The 16,743-nt window shown below is 51.7% G+C and overlaps 1 protein-coding gene across 2 annotated transcripts in view; it reads right to left on the minus strand.

Annotated features, from left to right (window-relative positions):
- DHRS7C (dehydrogenase/reductase 7C) overlaps window positions 1-16,743 on the minus strand; it is a 17,069-nt gene continuing 326 nt past the window's right edge. Inside the window, exons 2-7 of one of the 2 annotated variants that reach the window (XM_015078695.3) lie at window positions 16,525-16,684; window positions 11,311-11,423; window positions 9,091-9,301; window positions 7,040-7,132; window positions 1,783-1,938; window positions 1-260 (exon numbers count right to left, since the gene is read on the minus strand). In XM_015078695.3, the coding sequence (XP_014934181.1) occupies window positions 52-260; window positions 1,783-1,938; window positions 7,040-7,132; window positions 9,091-9,301; window positions 11,311-11,423; window positions 16,525-16,678 (936 nt within the window). In that variant the 5' untranslated portion in view covers window positions 16,679-16,684 and the 3' untranslated portion in view covers window positions 1-51. Of the gene's footprint in view, window positions 261-1,782; window positions 1,939-7,039; window positions 7,133-9,090; window positions 9,305-11,310; window positions 11,424-16,524; window positions 16,685-16,743 lie in introns of both variants that reach the window. The other variant, XM_015078694.3, reaches the window with a different exon arrangement.

Consider the following 16,743-nt stretch of genomic DNA (forward strand, 5'->3'; position numbering starts at 1 on the left):
TTGCCAGGAAAGCCTTTATTCCCATTGAGGGGACCCACATAGCCTCTGCGGTTAGCTCTCCTCTGGGACGTTGAGTTTCTCCTTCACCCCGCAGGCCACCACAGCGAAAAAGAACTCAGGGAAGAAGGTGCGGATGTACATGGCGGCCTTGGGGATGGGGTTGGCCATGAAGACCTCTTGTTTCTTCCGTCTCACGGTGCGCATCACCTCCTCCGCTACGTCCACAGGGTGCACCCCGTAGGTCAGCTTCCTGAAAAAGACTGAAAAGCCCCCAGTAGGGGCAGGGGTTACGGCCCCTGATGCCCAAAGAGAGGGAAGCGTGGGCTGGGCCTGGGGTCGTGGGCTCCCCGACCAGCTCCGCCCTCTGCTGGTTGTGAGGCCCTGGGGGGGCCGACTCTTGACCCCATGAGCCTCAGCTTCTTCATCCATAAAGTGGGCATAGTTTCCTGCCCTATTAACTTTTCAGGGTGGTTATGAGTCATTGCAGGGACGAGAAAGAGCTTAATTGAGAAAGAAGGTACCAGGGACGCCTGGGTGGCTCAGTCGGTTGAGCGTCCGACTTCGATCAGGTCATGATCTCACGGTTTGTGGGTTCCAGCCCCTCGTGGGGCTCTGTGCTGACAGCTAGGAGCCTGGAGCCTGCTTCAGATTCTGTGTCTCCCTTGCTCTCTGCCCCTCCTCCACTTGCATTCTGTCTCTGTCTCTCAAAAATAAATAAACATTAACACAAATTTAAAAAGAAAGAAAGTGCCAGATGAATTAAGGAGCTGTTGTTGACAACTGTTGCAAAGCCATGCTTATCAAGAACCTCCTGGGACCGTTTGCCCACATCTTGGTTCATCTTGATTCCCTAATGTAGACAGAGCCTTGGGCAGGACGTAGCAGCTCTCTGTTTAGAGCATTCTAGAATAGCAGTAATAATACGGTATGTTTACAGAGCACTTGCTTTGTGCTGGTTGCTGTTGTAAACCATTTATGGGCCTTCAGTCCTCCCAGTGCCTCCGCAAGGCAGGTATTACCACGGTTCTCAATTTTGTAAAATTTTTTTTATTTTACATTTATTTATTTTTGAGAGGCAGTGTGAGACAGAGCACAAATGGGGGAGGGGCATAGAGAGAGGGGGAGACACAGAGTCCAAAGCAGGCTCCATCCAGGCTCTGAGCTGTCGGCACAGAGCCCGACGCAGGGCTCGAACCCACAAACCGTGAGATCATGACCTGAGGTGAAGTCGGACGCTTAACCGACTGAGCCACCCAGGTGCTCCTACAATCCTCAGTTTCTTAAAGGGAAAGCTTAGGCACAGAGATCAAGGGACCTGCCTGCGTTTGAACACTGAATGCATACCAGGCACAAGCTTCAAGTGTAGGCAATCTGGTGCCAGACTCTCAGCCTCTACTCTGTGCTGCCTTCTAGGAAAAGGGGGGGGGCAGGGGGGTAGCAAGTTCTTAAAGGCCAAATCTGGCTCTTCCACAAGGGAAACTGAGGCCCAGAGACAGACAGTCACGTGTGCAAGGTCACAGAGCTGTGTGACTGCCAAAGCCTAGCTGGGACTTGGTCTGCTGGTTGTGGGTTAGGATTCTTTCCACCTGGTGCCTCGGGACTGAAATTTGGGGTTCCCCTCCATGCTGTTAGCTGGGAGGTCCCCACCACCTCTAGTCTCAGACTTCAGGAGCACCCACTCCCCTGCAGGCCCGGTGAAACCCAGCTGCCCCAGAGCATCCCCTCCCCCCACCGCCCCGTCCAGATGCCTTCCCAGACCCCAGCTTCTCCCTGAAAGCTCACATTTCCACATGGAGGCTTCCCAGTTTCCTTGGCCTGGGTCAATGTGGTATGACCGGACGAAAGTGGGGCTGACCGTGCTGACAACTACGTCGTATTCTTCCACTTCAGCTCGGAGGCAGTCAAAGAAGCCTAGAGCCGCGTGCTTGGAGGCGGCATCTGGAAGAGAGACCGGGCAGGGGCGGGTGGGGGGGAGCAGCCCTGCTCCCCAGCAGGAGCAGTGGAGACAGAGGCCCGCGTGCACAATCCTAGACGTCAGCTGGAAGGGGCCTCCGCCGTGGCCTCGCCCTGCCCCTCCCTTCATAGATGAGGACAGACAGACCCCATGAAACGGCGGACGGAGGCAGAGCTGGAATCGAGTCGGACGCTAAACCGATTAAGCCCACCCAGGTGTCCCAGTTTTCTTATCTTTAAGATGGGGATAATATCACCCTTGGCAAGTTGTTGTGATGGCCCAGGCACGAGTTCCCATTCCTTCCCAGTAAGGCTGGCACCAAGCGATTTCTCCAGGGTCCCAGGGCCAGCTGGAGGTCTCAATGAGCCCGAAGCACAAGTCTCCCCTCCCACTTCCCGGCCTTTTCCTCCGAGGTCCTGTCCATCTGAGCCACTCACCAGATTCACTCTAAATGGTCGGGCCAAATGCTTGGGCTAACAAGAACCTTTCCAGGAATTCCAAAAAGAGTGGAGAAGATGCTCCTTAAAGCCTTGGGGAGTCAGAGCCCCATCTGGAGTATGTTAAACCCCAACTTCCCATTTCGGGGGTGTTACCTGGAGGCTGAGACAGGCCTGGGGTGGGTGTACTGGGATCTCTGCCATCATGCTGATGCCTACGGGATGCATGGTCCCCAGATGGCCCTTGCAAGCCACCGGCCCCCTCACCGTGCAGGGGGAAGAATGCAGGTGCCCTGGGTGGGGGGGGTGGGGGGGCATGGGGCAAGGGAAAGTCGCGCTTGGTCTGCACTGGGCTCCGCCAACTATTGCCTCGAGCAGGTGGGCCCCGTGGCGCCAGATCTATTATCGTTCAGGGAGCTGGAAATCCTGATTTTGACGGAAATGTCCTCATATTCAAATAATTAAATACTGACCAATTCTGCACCTAATTCCAACACACGGGCTCTGGCCCACAGCACCAAGTCTCCGACACCAGCTGGGGCTCCTACGACCTAATTCTGACACTGTCTACCTGGAGATAAAGTCAGATCCCTCAGGGTAAGGGTTCTGTCCCATGACTGTCCCCTGTCCCCACTCAATTCAGACCAAGCATGAGTCCTGATGGTCACCTGCACTTCTGACGGAGTGGCTGGAGATCCAAGCGTTCCGATGATCCCCTCCTCGAGACAGATTAACTTGTTAGAGCAGCTTGTAGAACTCAGAGAAATGTTTTGCTTAGTAGATCACGGGTTTATTATAAAAGGACATAACTCGGGGCACCTGGGTGGCTCAGTCAGTTAAGCGTCTGACTCTTGATTTGGGCTCAGGTTATGATCTCACAGTTCGTGAGTTTGAGCCCCGCATGGGGTTCTGAGCTGACGGCACGGAGCCTGCTTAGGATTCTCCCTCCCTCTCTCTCTGCCCCTCCCTGCCTCTCTCTCTCTCAAAAATAAATAAATAAACTAAAAAAAAAAAAAGACCTAATTCAGAATGGCCAGATGGAAGAGGTGTAGTGGGTGAGGTGTGTGGGAGTGGGTTCAGAGGTTCACACCCTCTCTGGGTGCACCACTCTCCCCGACTCCCCACGAGCTCTCCAACCTTGGAGCTCTCCAAAGCCAACCTTCTGGGATTTTATGGAGTCTTTGTTATAGGCACGATTGATTAAACCATGGGCCTTTGGTGCTAGAAAAATCCCCTGGTCCTCTCTGTTCCTCAGCGGTGGGGGTAGACTGGAAGCTCCCATCCCCTGATCACCTGGTTGGTGCCCCTGGCCAGCAGCGCCCCCTCTTTAGGTGGCGTCCAAAAGTCACTTCATTAATGTAACAAGAGACATTAACCACTCATCACTTAGGGAATTCAAGGGTTTTTAAAGCTCTGTGCCAGAAATGGGATGAAGACCAAATATATATTTCTTATTATAAACCATCATATCACAACACTACATCGCTAATTAGAAAGAGGTTTGCCAGCATGCTGGCCAAAAACAAACGCCGTGGGGCTCCCGGGCTGCCCTTCCCTGGTTCATAAAATGAATTTCCATACATCTGCTCGTTTGACCTCGTCTGGACCTGGGTGAGACTCGGTCTCCCTAATGGAATCTACTGAACGAAGAGAAACAGAGGCTATTATTCCCACTTAATGACGAGAGAAGAGCCCCATCAGGACTCCCCTCGTGGTTCACAGTCACTCCAACTCTGCCTGCATGAAAAGCTCATCATCGCCATTGGGACAGTTCATGCCAAAACCACAGAGAGATGCCACTTCATGCCACTAACACAGCTAGAATCAAACAGATGGATAATAGCAAGAGTTGATGAAGCGGGGAGAAAGTGGAGCCTTGCGAGTTGCAGGTGGTAATGTCAAGTAGCATGGCCGCTTTGGAAAACAGCCTGGCATTTAAACATTTAAACATAGCATCGCCAAGGGAGGGATCCAATCCTGGATAGATACCCAAGAGAAAGGAAAACATCGCATCCACGCAAAACGGTGGACATGATGACCGTAGCCCCAAAGGGGGAACGAACAACCCAAATGTCCATCAACTGACGAACGGATAAATAAAATGTGACGTGTCCATACAGTGGAATATTTTGCGGCCCCGGGAAGGAACGAAGGTCTGGCAGATGCTACGACATGGACGAACCTTGGCAAGACTCAGCTAAGTGGAAGAAGACAGAGGACCGAATACCGTCTGATTCCATTTATATGAACTGTCCCGAGTAGGCTGATCCGTAGAGAGAAAGCAAGTGAGTGGTTGCCAGGGGCCGGGAGAGGTGGAAACAGGGTATCCCTGCTTAAGGGGGGTGGGGTTTCTCATTGGAGTGATGGACATGTCCTAAAAGCAATTGTAATGGATTTTAGTATATCAAGATATACTCAAAATCACCGAATTGTATACTTCAAACGGGAGAACTGTATGGTCTGTAAGCTCTATGTCAACAGAGCTGTTACTTCCAAAGAAGGGTTATCAGCTTGCTGTTCATTCACTGACTTGTCAATTCTTCCAATCATTCAACAAGGAAGCTTCTCCTTGGGTGGGGCCCCGGGCGAGGAGCTGGAGGCAGGGGCGGGCTGGGTTATCTCCGCTGTGCTTCTGGGCTGAGCCTAAGAGCCCCATCTCCCTACCCAGTGCTGTGGCATCAGGGATGCTACATTGCCTGTGGGTGTGGAAGGAGACCCACTACAGTCAGAGGACCCCAGTCATGGTCACATCTGGAGGAAGGAGAGAACTTGGGGCCTGCCCAGGGTGGCCCCTCTGTAGTTTGTGACATTTATGTGGGAAACTCTGCACCCCTCCATTCCTCCGCTGCAGAGAAGCTGGACATCAGAGAGCTGATGGGGGGGGGGCAGTGGGGGTGGAGAGCCTCATTAGACTGCCCCATCCTCAATGCCATGTTTCAGAAATGCTCCAGAAAAACCCATGCACTGGCCCCATGTTTTGGGTTGGTGGCCAAAGGGTCTGTCCCAATACTGCAAATGTCATGTCCCTGCTGTCTGTGTCCCCAGCACCTGGCTTTAGGGCCTCAATTGCTGTTTGTTGAACAAATGAAGGCATAGATCAAGGGAAGTGAAAAGTCATCTGGTTCCTGGGAATAACATGCATGGAGAGTTCACAAATCCGAGGAATAATGGTGATGTTTATCAGTGGGTTGGAAAGAAAGGAAAATGAGGGACGTGGCCAAGACAGCTGTGTGTGAAGCAAACTCCATTCTTCTCTCCCTCCTGGGCCCACAGGTAGACAGGTGCTTCCCAGCATCCCTGGCAGCTGGGTGTTAAGTGTGCACCTGAGTTTTCGCCAGCAGGATGTGAGCAGAGATGTTTGCTAGCTCCTGGCCTGGGGCTGTAGACCCTGGGCATGGCTCCCCAAGGCTCTCTGCCTTCTTCTCACAGCCAGAACCCAGACAAGGTGGGCACCAGCTTTGGCCATGTGGGAAATGATGGCAAAGCAGTGATCTGGCGCAACTTGGGGTCCCTGAGTGACAGTGAGGAGCCCACTGTCCTGGGCTTAATCTAACTAGAACAGATGGGAAAAGAAAACTCTACTGGGGGGGATATTATGAGCTGAATTGTGTCCCCCATCACTCCCAGCTCATATGTGGGAAGTCCTAACCCTGGTGTCTCAGAATGGGACTGGGTTTGAAGATAACGGTGATTTACTTTAAATGAGGCCATCAGGACTGGTCCTCATCCGATCCAACTGATGTCCTCAAAGAAGAGGAGATTTGGACACACAGAGAAGGACCCGAGGGATGTACAGAAGAGAAGCCATATGAAGGGAGAAGGCAGCTGTCCGTAAGCTGAGGAGAGGGGCCTTGGGAGAAGCCAAACCCACTGACACCTTGACACTGGACCTCAGCCTCCAGAACCGTCTTGTAGAAGCCCCTTGGTCTGTGGTGTTTCATCATGGCAGCCAGAAGAGGCTCAGACAGGAGACCCACCCGATTTTCTTTCCTCCCTCCCGCCCTCTGCCCACCAGCCATTTACTGGGTTCTCATTTTGTGTGGGACGCTGTGGGCCATAGAGAAATGTATACAGTATACGTCCTGCCCTCCAGCATCCTACCGCGAGGGAGGCGGACATCCCCCAGCTGGATCCCATGAATATATGCCGAGAAGTCCCCCTCTTCCCTGGACTTTTTAAAGGACACCTGCCTTTGGAATTTTCTCTTCACCTCTCCTTGGATTCTGCACCTTTCACTTTCCCCTCCCTCCTACCTCAGAATCTTCCGCCCTTTTCCCCTTGTGTGATATGCGCCCTTCTCAGTTGTAACCTTTCCTGTCCTTACAGAGTAAGGATCACTTGAGCTGGGGCCATGTGCCCCTGCCAGGAGGGAGCCCTCCGTCCGGCCTTGATCGTGTTCAGCCAGGGCATGCCCTGACCACCTGTGGGATGTGAACTTCTTGGGGAGAGGGACCCAGTCACCTGCAAGCCATAGGTGCTCGAAAATAGGAACCAAAGGCATAAAAGAAAAGCCAATAGACCATTTCACATCCAGACACTTCCCTCCCCCACCCCCTCCTTATAACCGCATGCCTAGTGCGGGACATGACATCCGTGGTCTATGAAGACACATAACATATGGCCAAACGTTTTTGTTGTAGCAACTTACAAGCTGTACGGAATGGGATTCCAAGCTTCCCTTGGATGTTATTCACTAACACGATCTGGCCTGTCCTCCGGGAGATCATGTCGGGGAGCAGGGCTAGAAAGCACAGGACAGAGTCACGGTTACGCATCAGAAACCAAGGCAGACAGCAGTGGGGAGACCCCTTCCCCAGACCCCTTTCATCACGCAGGACCCCACTACCTCCCCGGTCATTCGATTACCCCAAGACACAGGTGGACAGGAGCAAGCACATCCCCTCTCCCGTGTTTCCCAAGAGTGGGCTTGGCTCAACTGGTGATTGCGATTGATGGGTGGTTTTCCGTGACCCACCCATGTGCATGAAGGGACACGGATCTCAGTGGTGAGAAAGGTCATAGGTCATCCTATTTCAACCCAAGTCTTGCCTTCAGCAGGAAGGCTCATATTGGTCCTAATGTGTCTTCAACACCTCTCTTGCAGGTGCAAATCTTTCAACAAAGAGAGGACAGGCTTCAGCCCTGTGTCTTGGGAGAACCTACCACTTTGTTCTATTTTCAGGGTTCTCCTATTTTTTTTATTTTTTAAAATGTTTTTTGTTTATTTTTGGGAGAGAGAGAGAGACAGAGTGCATGCGGGGGAGGGGCTGAGAGAGAGAGGGAGACACAGACTCCGAAGAGGCTCCAGGCTCCGAGCTGTCAGCACAGAGCCCAATGCGGGGCTCGAACTCACGAACCGTGAGATCATGACCTGAGCTGGAGCCAGATGCTTAACCAACTGAGCCACCCAGGCGCCCCAGGTTTCTCCTATTTATTGAGTGAGAAAATGGTTTTTAATTTATGGTGATATTATGAAGACTTCCCCTGAAAAGAACTGATTTGAAAATGCAGAACTTTAGAGAATGAAATAAATAATAGTTACAGGTGGAATGGGGATATGGCAAAAAAAAAAAAAAATCAAGAGACTCAACTTTCAGAATGGCCATTGACATCAAGCCCTTGCATGCCTCAGATGGGTAAACTGAGGCCCAGAGCTAGTGACTGGACTTCAGGTCTGTAAGCAAGTGAGAGGCCCAGCCAGGAAGATACACCAGCCCTGGATTTCCCCTTCCACTGTCTGCCTCCTTCACTTCGATGCCAGTGAACCCTGAACTCTCAGAAGCATGGTGTGTCCACAGGGGCTGGACTGGAGCAAACCATTATCTCTGGGGCATCATTTCAGAAGCTCTGGAAAGTTATCTTTCTGCTTCAGATAAGTTTCCCTTCATCTATCTTAGTGCCCCAGTCCCCATGATCATGGGGACTGGGGCCATGGAGGAGGCAGTTCTAAGATCACGCTTCCTCAGCCAGGGAACCCACATGCTCAATTCAGAAAGTCTCCACTCATACATCCTCCCTTTTGGGATTCTGCTTTGATAAACTTTGGTGGGGGGATGGGGGGGGGCTGGGGCTTGTTGCTTCAACTCTTGGCTCTATTACGTGTCATCTCCAGCCCCAACCCCCCAGGATCCAGACCTGCATTTGACCTTTGGCTGTGAGATATCTTCACACAGGAGCTGCCATTTTGCCCTCAAAAGGGTTTCTGTTCTCCCTGTTTCTGCAAAGGGATTGACACACATTGGGTCTCTTGTAGTTTGGGATAAACCTTTCTCTTCTATATTTCTGAGGACAGAATCTCTACCCTTGACCAACTGTCATGGGTAGGGACAGATCAAGGGCAAGGGTGATATATGAAAATATACGCGAAGCATGAAGACAGTGGTCCAGTGATGTGGGAGGAGATTGGTGGGAGAGCCATGGACAAGAGTAAGAAGAAAGGGGATGAAGGGAGAGCTTAGATGGGGAGGGGGTTTCCCACAGAGGGAGGTTGGAATATACTAGTAAGATACTTCCCAAATCCCTTTTCTTTTATCAACTTATTGTCAGAATGCTGAAAGCTTTCACCAAATTGGTAGGAGTTTTTCTGAGGGGGCTGGAGATTCCATCCACAGTTGGGTGACCGTCTGTCTGGCTATATGACAGAGCCCTCCCTAGCAGCCGGTGGCCCCGAAATCTGCAGGAAGGTCAAACTCACGAGACCTTTGGTCAGTGTGATGGGTCCAAAGTAATTGGCATCCATGATCTTCTTGTCGAGCTCCAGAGAAATCTTATGGGCAGGCCCCTTCACCTTCATGCTGGCATTGTTGATGAGGATGTCCACACAGCCATAGCAGTCGAGGATCTCTTTGGCCACATCTGGGACACAGCTGACGTCCGAGAGGTCCAAGAGGACCAGCTTTGGGGTGAATGTCTGCTGAACCAATGAAAGAGTCAAGGCATGTGTGGGAATACCTTGGGGGCCCCGCCCCCCTTTTGAAATTCAGAGCTCATGGAATGACCACAGGGGGAAAAAAATGAGGAGGAAAAAGCAGACATGGCTCTGGGAGGAAGGAAGCTGATAGAGATTCCATTCTTGGGTAGCGGAGTCCAGAGGTGCAAAGATGCGTTCATCAGTCTGAACTTTTGGCCAAGGGGCCAGAACGGATGAATCCAAATGAATACCACCCTTTACAGAGGAGGCTGTGCATGGATTCCAGTGGTGACATCCTTATAACATCTTATGAGTTCCTTTTTGCAAACGGCTTGCCAAGCTCACTTACGAACCACAGGAGAATTTATCATAGTGCTTTTGGAGCTACATTTCCTTTTTGACCCAAGTCTTACACACAATAGTTTTGGAGCACCATCTGTGTGCCAGACCTACACACTCACTGCCATCAAGACTCTCATGGTCTAGGGGCACCTGGGTGGCTCAGTCGGTTAAGCGTCCGACTTCGGCTCGGGTCATGATCTTGCGGTTTGGGAGTTCGAGCCCCGCGTCAGGCTCTGTGCGGACAGCTCAGAGCCTGGAGCCTGCTTGGGATTCTGTGTCTCCTTCTCTCTCTGACACTCTCCTGCTTGCACTCTGTCTCTCTTTCTCTCTCAAAAATAAACATTAAAAAAAAAAAAAGACTCTCGTGCTGGAGAGCAGGGAACAGGTTGGAAAATTGATGACACCATGTGATAAATGCGACCCCGATCCCTGTGTTTGACAAACATTAGTCCTGAAGAGAGGGTTCCTTGGTCAAATTTATTTGGGAAACACAGACAATTTATTATGTGTTGTTCTTGGGGATACACAATGCACGGTAGCATATAAAAGGTTCTGAAAAGTCCTGCAGTAAAGAAACCATCACTGGGTATTTTCCACACAATTGATATCAGTACCTCTTTTTAAATCAACACCTGGTAACATCCCCCAAAACAGAACTGGAATGCTGTGTTGTCCAGTGTGTTCCATCCCCCCAAATACCAGGCTTCTTGCTGAATTATTTTTGGTTTTTTCCAAAAAGTAATTCAATATCAAGGGCAAAAAAAAAAAAAAACCCAAAAAATCCAAAGAAACAAAAAACAAAGACAAAAACAAAAAAAAAAAAATCACAAAACAAAACAAAACAAAAAAAACACAAACCATGAAGAGAGCACTGAAGGCAGTGCTCCAGAAACACTGTGAAAACCACAGCCTCCTGGAAAGTATTCACCTCCCGGTGGCTTCTTAGAAGGTGACTTCACTTCCCTGATTTCCTTCACAGAAATATCATTTGAGGTATTATTTCCCTTTTTAAAGATTTTATGTTTTTAACGTTTATTTTTGAGAGAGACGGAGCGCAAGCAGGGGAGGGGCAGAGAGAGAGGGAGACACAGAATCCGAAGCAGGCTCCGGGCTCCCAGCTGTCAGCACAGAGCCCGACCGACGCAGGGCTCAAACCCACAAAATGAGATCATGACCTGAGCCAAAGTCGGATGCTTCACTGACTGAGCCACCCAGGCACCCCTAAAGATTTTATTTTTAAGTAATTTCTACACCCAACATGGGGTTCGAGTTCAGAACCCCGAGATCAGGAGTCCCATGCTCCGCAGACTGAGCAAGCCGGGCGCCCCCGAGATTTTATTTAGAAAAATCAGCCCTAAGAGTTTATAATCACTCCCATACGGGTGTCATGCTCTAGCTTCTGGGTCCTCGTGGACTCTGGCTTAAATATAACAGGGGGTGGGGAGGGTGAGCAAATCCTTGGCAAGAATGGTCAAGACGAGTGGCAGACAACCTGTGTCAAGGTTAGTGAGACAGCTGCCTCCCAAAGCAATCACCAAATTTCACCCACCTGGTCAAAGAGCTGCTAAAAAACAAAACAAAACAAAACAAAACAACAACAACAAAAAAAACAGTGAAGGTTAAGGGTGCCCAAGGGCATCCCCAAGCCAGCTGCTAGAAGCCCTTACCTTGCTGGGGTCAGCCACGCTGATCAGGGCATCATACAGGGTCTCTAGCCTCTCCCAGTTCTTCCCACACAGCACCAGCCTCGCCCCACCAGCGTGGAACACCCGAGCACACTCTGTGGGGAAGAAGGAAAGAGGGCAGGGCGCACTGTGTGGATGGAGCCACTGATGATGAGCATCTCTCTTACAAATTCAGGATTTCAAAGGATTCCAAAGTCTGTGGGCCATTGAAATCCTTTGGAGGTCATTTCATTCAACTTCCTCCCAGGGCTGGAATTGTTTATCTTCCCTTTCTGGCCTCAGCATGGTTACCTCCCGTGAAGGGGAGCTTGGAGTGGAGTGAAATAGCCTATCCTTTGTGGGATGGTTCTGATTATGAGAAGATTGTTCCCTAAGCTGGACAGAAAGGTGACCCTATCCACCTAACCCCCCAGGATCAAAGCCCTTGACCGATCTTAACCTAAAGATATTGGAAAGGCTCCTGCGTGGGTCTCCCAGAAGCAGAATCAGAGACAGGGACTCAGGCAGCCAGGAGTGCCCGTCAGAGAAAAATCCATCAGGGAGTAAGGTCTCAGGTAAAGCGTAGTCTTGGCTGGATCCGAGGAAAGTTCTGGAGGGTACACCCCACTGCTGAGCTGTCCCACCTGGAGGCAAGGGGCCGGCCTTTTATACGCTCGTGTCTACTCAGTGTGCTGATCGAGCTTCCCTCCAGGGCTGGGTGCAGAGGGCATGGAAGGCCCCGGGGAGGCAGTGCCCACTGGCAGAGGGCAAGTGTGTGAGCCGGGCAGCCAACACTCACAGAGCCTGGCCACGTACAGGGACCTGGGAAGGGCATCGCCAAACACCCACTAGCGGTGCTCAGTGCCTCTTATCGCCCTGTTTTACACCACACAGCGGTGGGCCTGGACCGGGCGAGCATGACAGAGGATGCCTGGGCGCCCCGGGTGCCCACGGGAGACTGGCTTCTGGAATGCAATGGCTCCAAGCGGTTTCGGGGTTGCGTGCGGGTGCAGAGAAGGGGGCCTGCCAGGGTTTGATTGGCGGGCATGTGGGCAGGGGGATTGTGCTATTGGAGGAGGACAGCTGCGGTGCTGGACCCTTCAGTCTCAGCGGGAGAGACGCACGGACGCAGGACAGGTGGAGGTCCCAGTGAGGTCTAGAAACAGGTGTGCTGGGTGTGGCGGAGAGCGGGCAAGGGGGAGGGGGAGGAGGTGGGCAGTTCTGACTGGTGGAAACCTGAATCAAGAAATAACTGTGTGGACAATGTCACCTTGAGTTGTTGGGACCACGGGGAAGGGTCCGTCTCTCCCCCACGCGTGGGGCAGCCACGATGGCCGTGTTTTGCAAACCTGAGAGGTGACATTCAGTGAGTAGAAATGATTCACCCACAGTCCCGCAGCAGGTAAGCGGTGAAGCCAGGGACATGCCTGGGGCGGGGGGGGGGCACCCTGTTCTCCACCTCTTGACCCACCTCCCAGAAAGGAGCATGTGGCTGGGGGGAGGGTTCTGTCACCCACTCACACTCTACACCTACAAGCTGAGCATGGGGGCAGGTGAGGGGCCTGTGACCTTGACCTCCTTGGGAGAGGCGGCCAGGGGCCCTCACTATCACCCACCCACTCTCCTCCAAGGGAACCTCGCCTCTGGCAGGTGCACCCGGGGAGGCTGCAGCCCAGGGATGCATTCATCACTGCGGAACAGCGAGCCCGAAGGCATCCTTCCAAACAAGTCATTTCTGCCAATGCAGGTGCTAGCTGCTATGCTCAGGCTCTCTTGCTTTGATTCTGGATCAGCTCAGCTCAGCACAACGTTTCTCCAGGCTTTTCCTTTCTCACGCAGCAAATATGAGCCACACCTTTCCTTCCACATCTCCTTGACTCTAAGGTGCCACCGGGCGGAGATGCTTCCTGACTTCAGGCAGATGAAAATGCCAAAGGGTGGCCTGTGACCATTGGAACGGGCTGTCGACCGACAGGCAAGCAGGCTCAGTTTCGGAAGCATTTGGGGCGCGCCTCAGAGATGCTGAAACACAGGGCACCAAGCTCTTCAAGGCACAGAGAGTGTGAGGATTTCGAGAGTCCTTCTTGCCTAAGACACAGTGGGTACAAAGTGACCCATGGGGTGCCTGGGTGGCTCAGTCAGGCTCTTGATTTCAGCTCAGGTCATGATCTCACAGTTTGTGGGTTCAAGCCCTGCGTCAGGCTCTGTGATGACAGCACAGAGCCTGCTTGGGATTCTCTCTCTGTCTCCCTCTCTGTCCCTCCACCACCCATGCTCTCTTTTACTCTCTCAAAAATAAATAAACATTAAAAAACGCACACACACAAAGTGACCCGATTCCCAGCTTGGCTGAGTCGTGTGGGGGTTTGGGGCAGGTTCACATGTCCTGATCTTCGTCCGATTTCCCTGGTCCACAGCATGGCACTGGGTCCTTGCAACTCTCCGGGGCTACCTGCCGGGCTTGGTCGGGTTCCAGGGGATCGAGGCTGTGCTGTGGGCCACGTAAAGCCTGCACTGTCCGCTCAGGGCCCGTCACATTTTTGTTGCCTCGGACCTGAAAAGCAGAGCAGCCCGAACCCATAACCGCTGCGGTCAGCTGCGTGTTATTTGAGGCCACGCACACCCAGCTTCTCAGGTTACTTCTAAATATTTGGACTTGCTTTTTTTTCTTCCAGCTTTGCATTTCTTTCCAGGGCGGGTCCGTTAAGACACAGCACAAGAGGACACCGATGTTAGGGCAGAGACTAGACCAAATTCCTCTGAAAATGCCATTCCCTAAGTTGAACACGGGGTCACTATAACCCGAATGAGACTCAAAAAAAAAAAAACCAAAAAACAAATTAAAAAGACAACTGAAACAGGTACCTCTCGGAGGATGCAGGACTGAACAGCCTTCTCAACCAACCAGCAGGGTCTGATCGACGTTTTGTGGGACTCTCCTCCCAACCACGGCAGAACGCACACCGTTTTCAAACACCCGCGTATCGTTCACGGAGACGGGCCGTGTCTTGGGTGGTAAAGCACACCTCAACAAATTTAAAAGAATCGAAATCATACAAAATATGTTCTCTGATCATGTTGGAATCTAGTCCGAAATCAACAAGACAAATCTACGACAACATACTCGTATCCAAATGAGTGCTTTCCCGTAAGGTGGTTACTTTTTTTTTTTTTTCAATGTTTTATTTATTTTTGAGAGACAGCATGAGCCAGGGGATGGGCAGAGAGAGAGAGAGGGAGACACAGAACCTGAAGCAGACTCCAGGCTCCGAGTTGTCAGCATAGAGCCCAACATGGGCCTCAAACCCATGAACTGTGAGATCATGACCTGAGCCAAAGTCAGACGCTTAACCAACTGAGCCACCCAGGTGCCCCAAGATGGCCACTTTTAAAGGCAGTTATTAAATAAACTTTTTTTTTTTTGAGTGCTTATTATACACCAAGCTTTGATCTAGGTGCTGGGACACTGGGGTTAGGAACACACACAGGTTCCACCATAAGGGAGCTTGGGTCTGGCCGATCAGCTGAGAAAGACACATGTAGGGCACAGCGTGAGGAGTGTGGGAATAGCGGGGTGTTCATATGAGGAGCCATGGGAGCCCAGAGGCTGGTTCCTTGGGGAGCACCCAAGAAGAAAGAGCAGGGGGCAAGGAAGGCTTCCTGATGAAGAGGTCTCTTGTTGGCGGCTGGCCTGATGCTATGCGGACATATTCTGTTTGAAGGACAGGTTTGCCCCAACACGGACTCTGACTGTCTCTAGGTGAGTGTTTCTGTTCCATTTCCCCAGGGCAACAACTGGTCCCCATCATCTTGTATCTGATCTCGTTGACAAATGTGTGTGCTCTGACTTGTCCCTGTAGAAGCTGGAGCTTGTATCCCTCCTCCGTTTTGAGCATGGAGTCTAATGCAGCAAAATGTTCTCCTCGGGAATTGCTTCTGGGCCCCATGGAGGGCCAGTTTACCCGCCTCATGCGTGGTTTATTATTTTTTTAATGTTTACTTATTTTTGAGAGATAGGGATCGTGAGCAGGGGAGGGGCAGAAAAAGAGGAGGACAGAGGATCCGAAGCAGGCTCCAGGCTCCAGGCTCCGAGCTGTCAGCACAGAGCCCGATACGGGGTTCAAACCCACGAAGCAAGAGACCATGACTAGGGCTGAAGTCGGACGCTTAACTGACTGAGCCACCCAGGCGCCCCCATGCTTTGTTTTTTATGTCACATGGTGAGCCTGGGGCAATCACCCCCTGGAACAGAACCCATCTTCAAAGTAGGGACAGTGTTCATCTCAATACCCAGCACATAATGGACTCCTTGGATACCTGTTGAGTGACTTAATGAATGTTTGTCAATGTGGGTTCTATGCTTGATTAAAAACAACACAAACAACAGCAAAAATGATGCCCAAGTTATCCCAAACGCAGCTACACAAACATTGCTAGGAGTGATAGGGTCAGAGTCTTACAAACCTAAGGACAGTTATTACCCTCATGTCACAGATGCCACCAGCAGAAAAGCGCCCTGAGACCGTCTAAATCAGGGGTCACAAACCTAACTGCCTTCAAGGCCAGGAGGTAATATGGTTGAGGTCATCAGCCTGACTGCGATACAGCGGGGATCGGTGGGGTGTGTACCACATTGGGCACACTCTGCCTGAATTTGCTCATCGTTATGACCGTCACGGTCACCTGACGGCTTCTACGTGCTTTCCATCGAGGAATTCATTCATTCCTCCCAACAACCCTGTGAGGGAGACATTACCAGTGTCCTTGCTTTCCTGGATGAGAAATCCAAAGCAGAGGAGTGCAATCACCAGCTAGTAGGTGACAGAGCCTGGAACTTCACCCAGCACCCAAGTCTGGGCTCATAGTTGATATGCCGCCCCATCCAAGGGCTTTGCATTTCAAATTTTCTGGAACCCCATGAGCGCAAAAACAAGTGACATCTGCTGATCGGTTTTGGCCCTGAGGCTGTGAGTTTGCAACCCAGCTCTCCCAGGCTGTGAGTTTGCAACCAACCCAGCTCTCCCGATCCCCTTGTTTCTCGGGCACAGGGAGCTATAGCCCCCAAAAGAGAAGACACTCGCTGGTTAGCCACGGACCCTGGGAGAGGACACAGCCTCGATTTCCCCCGCCCCCCGCCTAGCAGATGGCCACACGCCATCCTGCCACCTCTCGTCCTTCACGTCAGGAGTGGGCGCAGTGGGGACAGAGCTGGCTTACCCTTGCCCAGTCCTGAGATGGCATCGGTGAGCACCACCACTTTGTTCTGCACGGCTGACTTTGACCACAACCGGGACACCTCTTGGTAGATGAAGAGAAGGCCACTGATTCCCAGGAGCAGCAGAGGCAGGATAAACACAGCCGTGACTCCCATCTTGTTCTGGGGGCAGTGGGGGGCAGGGAAAGGACTTGGCTTTGCAAAGAGACTCTGATGAGACC

Source organism: Acinonyx jubatus, chromosome E1, assembly GCF_027475565.1.
Source record: "Acinonyx jubatus isolate Ajub_Pintada_27869175 chromosome E1, VMU_Ajub_asm_v1.0, whole genome shotgun sequence".
NCBI lineage: Eukaryota > Metazoa > Chordata > Mammalia > Carnivora > Felidae > Acinonyx > Acinonyx jubatus.